At 39.8% G+C, this 5833-nt stretch overlaps 1 protein-coding gene across 2 annotated transcripts in view; it reads right to left on the bottom strand.

Annotated features, from left to right (window-relative positions):
* The window catches only part of PRKAR2B (protein kinase cAMP-dependent type II regulatory subunit beta), a 228105-nt gene that overhangs the window by 70285 nt on the left and 151987 nt on the right, over positions 1 to 5833 (bottom strand). For both annotated transcript variants that reach the window (XM_019509416.1, XM_019509417.1), the window contains 2 exons: positions 3268 to 3320; positions 1667 to 1750 (listed from right to left, as the gene is read on the bottom strand). In XM_019509416.1, the coding sequence (XP_019364961.1) occupies positions 1667 to 1750; positions 3268 to 3320 (137 nt within the window). The remainder of the gene's footprint in view (positions 1 to 1666; positions 1751 to 3267; positions 3321 to 5833) is intronic.

Below are 5833 nucleotides of genomic sequence, written 5' to 3' on the forward strand. Positions count from 1 at the left end.
TAGTCAGGGGGGACCAGCAAGCATTGGAGGAGTCCCCGTTCCCCCATGCACTACCAGGAGTGACTAGGAATAATGGTCACAAGCTGGCAGAGGGTAGATTTAGGTAAGATATCAGGAGGCGCTACTTCACGGTCAGGGCAGCTAGGATCGGAACCCACTTCCAAGAGAAGTGGTGCTGGCTCCTACCCTGGAGGTCTTTAAGAGGAGGCTAGATGTACACCTTGCTGGGGTTGTTTGACCCCAGTACTCTTTCCTGTCATGGCAGGGGGTCGGACTCAATGATCTGCCCAGGTCCCTTCTGACCCTACAAGCTATGAAACTATGTCATAACTCTGAGAAAATATCTTCTTTTTTATTCTGCCTTCCCTAAAACAAAGCGTGTGTTTTATTTGGGGGTATGTGGTATGCAAGAAAATATAGTAATTTTGTAAGAGGGAAACAAACAGCTATTCTTCAACTGAAAGCAGACAGTGTATCCTTTAGTCTGTTCAGAAAGAAAGAAAGTTTAGTTAGGAAAAATTAGTTTTTAAAAGCTTTTAAAAGCTACTAAAATTGTACAGAGAAAGGAAGCTAGATTCGATATTGCTTAAAAGACACAGCTGGTTATCCTGCTAGACAGAAAATGACTGGCATTCCAGAAACAGTCAAGGAATCAAGAAAAGCACTCATGTTGCAGGTGAGACCAGGAGAGGTAAAAGGCAACAAAGGCCAAAACAGACAAGCAAGACAGAGAGAGATTGTGGGAATAACAGAACTAGCACGTGTGGAGAATGCCAGAAAAACATACAGTGACTGGAGAAGTGACTGGACCTCATTCAGAAAAAGCTAGCAAAATAAGCAAGAGTTGGAGTCGAAGCTGCTGCTCATGGACAAGAAACAGCTGGAACTAGAGTCTAACTTGCTGAAAGACAGCACAAGCTCTGGCATATGGAGGCATATGGTCAGGGTGAGCATTTGTATGAGGTCGTAGCCCACATTTTGATTCACTTAAAAAACCAAACAAACAATCAAAAACAGCACCAGTAATTTTCTTAAGTATTTTCAATTAATTGATGGGTGTTTATGTTTATACTTTTTGGTCTCATAAAATATTTTTAAAATAAGCTTTTAACAAGATAAAGCACTTTACAATCATTTTAGCGATTTCATTTGCTCCAGTATCAGCATAACATTACCTGATATTAAACAGCAAAATAGTGCAGTGTTTGTCACAGATTTTCATGATACCGGAAGCCAAAGTCTCTTGCCAATTCAACAGTGGCTGTGAAAGGGTTAACACTGTAGCTTTGTCCCTGAACAGAGAACTCTGCTCCTCCCTCTTGGGCTGGCAGAGAGAGGGAAGCACAGCAGCCACTGCAGCAGCCATACAGGCTCCCATTCCTCCATTCCAACAGAGAAAAGCAGCTTCCCCACTTAAGACATGCACCCCAATTTTGTGGGGCAGATTTTCTGGGGAAAAGTGCATGTTGTATGCAAGTAAATATGATACTGTTCCTTCGGTAATAAGAACACGCCTACTACAGTTTACAAAATACTCAGGAAAAGCAATAATAAATCTTTTATCTTACAAGATCTAAGCTTGCTGAAAAATCTTCTATAGAAGGCTCAAATTCGATTAATTTTTTTATTGACACTTAAATCTCGTTCAGCATAAAAAATATCTTACCGGATCTAGGTTCTTAAAAAGAAGAATGTCGTTGCAAGCCTCTTGCAATCTGTTTCTTTGATCATCTGTTTTGGGGTGAATAACCTGGAGGATATAATGGAAATTTTGTGGTATAATTTTCCTTTTTCAGTGCAGAAATTTAAAAATGATCACCACAAAATAGCAAGCAACTGAAAGACTGAGCTAAGACTGCTAAGAAATTTTACATTAAAGCATGGTTACTTTTGGTAACATCTTCATCAAAAGGCTGGTGAATTTGAAAACATACCTAATGACAATACAGTAACAGCGTGAAGCACTACTACATTTATACTTGCACAGTTAGAGTTGTACCAATACATCAGTCCACATCGTATTGGCACCAATAAAAGGAAAATTGACATTATCAACACTCGGCTTATTTGGCTGATGTGGCCAGTAAGGTTGCCAATAACTGCTGTGTGCATGGGTGCAGCTGCAGCATGCACACGGCCAGGAATGCAGCTCGGCAGCTTGGAGAGCAGCACCTGGCTGGTAAATCTGTTGGAGGGAAGAGGTATGGGGGTGTAGATTGAGGCCTCCACAAGTGAGGAAGAGAGTAGGGCTGGGGCAGGCACTGCCTAGGCAAGGTGAGGCATGGGATGGAGTCAGGAGGGGCTCATCCGGGGGTGCAGGGGAGGCAGCTCCTACCGCTGCACACACCCCCGTGGGAGGCATGGGGGGTACGTGCCCCCGGATTTGTGCACAGGGCAAGGGTGGGCTTCCCACTGTGCACTCAGGGCTGCCAGTGATGCTGGGCTCTTCCCAGAAGGGGGCTGGGCTGGGGCTGTGCTCAGGCTGAGCAGAGGTCATGGTGCTGGGAAGGGCGGGCTACAGCTGCTCCAAAATTTGCCATAGACACCCCATCAGTCAATATGGTTCGTTAATAATTGGCCACTAGTATCAGCTCAAAAAATCTTTATCAGGGCACCTCTGTACACAGACACTATCCCACTAGAATCTAATCTATTTTTTTGCATTCTTTTGGGATACCTTAAATTCAAACGTTATGATACAAAACAAAATTCTAATGTTCTCTGAACATGCTTCAAGCATATTAGTTTAGAGGTAACACCAAATGTTTGACCATTAAAAATTGTGTTCTATTTCCTACAAGTCTTTTCCAAAGAATTTTCCACGTTATGCATCAGATATGGGTTAATTTACATAATTCTTTTCACACGGTAAATAGGAGGCTTCACAGTATCAGAATGAACTATTGATGCTCTACCTTAGAAAAGAATATTGATCTATCTCAGTTAAGGATATGAACTCGCATTCCTTAAAGTACCTTAAGAGAAGAGACTTTAGGCAAATATTAAAAAAGTTCTCATTAAGAGACAATGTATATAGGCATAATTAATCAGAGTATTTTAAAAATTGGGTCCCACATAAACACTATTATAGGGATCAATGTCTTTCAGAACAGCCTTCCATACTATCGAGGGACACGACAATAAGGAAGCATTTGAAAAATAATAGTTAAACTGGTTGGTCTCATAATTACTGTAATTATTCATATTTTTATTATTTCTGAAGTATGAGAGCTAAGAAGTAAGTAAGTCTTTCAATAAGTTAAATACCCTGGATTCTATGTCATCCTCCTCTTCATCAGGATTGTAAGCTTCTGCACACACTATAAGAAAACAAAAAAAGAACAGTCTAAGATGAAAGCAACATAATGTTCCATATGCAATTATAAAAATGAAAGGAAACACACTATGGGCCAAATTCTATTCCACCTATTAGGTGCATAAGTGGCTTTAGGTACCTAAGTACAATTTTATTCCACCCTGCCTGAATCTCTGAAAATACATTAACATGTCTACTTTTGTAACATGCTGTCATATTAGCTTTAAGTCACAAAAAAGGAATGAGTAGGAGAACCAACCCACCTTTTGTATTAGCAATTTTTTGGGACTCAAGCAGGGTGGAACAAAATTGCACTCAAGTACTTAAGTCCACCTACACCATTCAGAGGTGAAATAGAATCTGGCCTGATGTGCAATACTGGATGGCAAAGTAATTATATCACTCCAACTCTTATTTCTCTCCTAGTAAAGCCACTGTTTCAGGAAGCATCTTGCAGCTAAATATTTGTATTTAAATATACATACACCAAAATCTGCAACCTCAATGTCTGAAGTACTCCCTGAACACCTTACCATGTCAATTTTATAAAACTGATGTTTTCCAAAAAAACTTAACAGGTCTGGCACAGCTCCTCCTGGGAAAGACACCCACTGAGTTTACTGGAACTTGGATTAGGTTCAAAGTACGTAGAAATATGCCCACAAAAGGAAGCTTGAAATCTGGTGAACAAATCCAATACTGTAATGCTATATAAACACAATATTCTTAGCAACTGTTTTATGGTAGCTATAGTATTTCAGTGATGACTGAGGCAGATTTAGGATGCCCTACTTACCCATCAACAAAGCTAACTAGTAAAGTAAGCACAGAACTGCACAATGCTGTAAATCTACTAAGGCTGTACACTCAGTCTCACTCTTTGCACCCAATTCCTGATTCTGTACATGTAAATGAGCACATGTGCAGGTAAATGTCAACACGCTGTACTGCTCTCCTACAGTGTAGGGTCTAGGAAAACATTCAACCCCATATTGTGGTCTAGCAGATCTCAGTAGTAAGCTCATTTCATCCTCTGAATTCTCTCATGTGAGCAGATCTAATAAAACAAATTTAATTTGATATCACTGATATGATTAACTCAGAATCAACTAATCTCAATAAGATTTTCTGGACATTTTCTGGACCTATTGAAAAAGAAATGGCTATCGTTAGGCTCATCCATGCCAAATAATTATTTCAGTCTCTTTCATGTAGCCTGAAGCAGAATCAACACATTTTTTTTTCTTCTTTTGATGTCTCTACTCTCACTTCACTCTTCCCTGCTACATAAGCATTGTGACTCAATCTCATTTGTAAGGTACTCTTAGAAACCTCCCTCATAAGATATTTTTGGATGATGTTCTTTTATCATTATTTTATATCTTTTTTGATTTGTCTGATCTTTTTGCCAAAAGCAAAGAAAGCATCTTGTCATTCTTTATTTGTTGCATCTTGTAATTTTTATCACAGATCTCTTCAGCCCATAATTTCACAGAAGTATAGTAAAACAGTGCTAGGAGACATCTAGGTACATCAGATACTCCAACCCCGCTACAGAAAGTAGGACCATTTCTGTTTAAGCCAGCCCAGACAAATGCTTCTGTTATGCCAGTGGCTTTCAACCTGTGATCTGCAACCCCTGGGCATCCTCACACTCTGTCTAAGGCATCCGCATAAAATTACTATGATCAATCAAAAGTATGTGAATACCCAGACTTACAACTCACAAGGGTCCGCCCCTCCCTTCAAATTTTTTTAGAGGTCCGCAAATATAAAAAGGTTGAAAACCACTGTCTTATGCTGTATTTAATGTTGTACTTAAAAATACTGTACTTCAAAGCTTCCAATGACAGGAATCCTACAGCCTCTCTAGGGATTCGATTCTAATACTTAACCACCTTCATACTTAAAAGTTCTTCCTATTATCTAACCTAAATCTTCCTCATTGCAATTCCAGCCCATTACATCTCGCACTGTTCCCTTGCAGACAAAGACAACTAGCCTCTTTAATACATTTTTGGAACCTGAAGACTCTTGACAAATCTGTATTGACTGTTCTTTATCTTGTTATCCACCATATACTTAGAAATAATTTTATAAAAAATACTCCAGTATGTCATCAAGATGGCAATGTTAGACTGACCTGTCTGTAATTCCCTGGATCTTCCTTTTTCCCTTTTAGAAAATTAGGCATTATATTTGCCTCTTTCCAGTCTTGTGGATCTGATCTCCATGAGCTCTCAAAAATAATAAGCAGTCACTCCGAAATTACCTCAGCTGGTTTTTTGAAAGCTCTAAGATGAACCTTATCCAAACCTGATCATTTCAAAACATCCAGGTGGTCTGAGTAATATCTAGCCTGCCTTTCCCTACTCTATGCTGAGAAGATACTCTCTATCATAACAGGAAAGTAAGTGTGTGTGTGTGTGCGCATGCGTGCGTGTGTGTGTAGTGTTAAAAAAAGATCAGCTACCGCATGTTGGGGAGCAGGAGTGAAGGGAGCAGGGTGCATGTGTG

The sequence above is a fragment of the Gavialis gangeticus genome, unplaced genomic scaffold (assembly GCF_001723915.1).
Source record: "Gavialis gangeticus isolate Ggan-Ray unplaced genomic scaffold, GavGan_comp1, whole genome shotgun sequence".
In the NCBI taxonomy this organism is placed as follows: domain Eukaryota; kingdom Metazoa; phylum Chordata; order Crocodylia; family Gavialidae; genus Gavialis; species Gavialis gangeticus.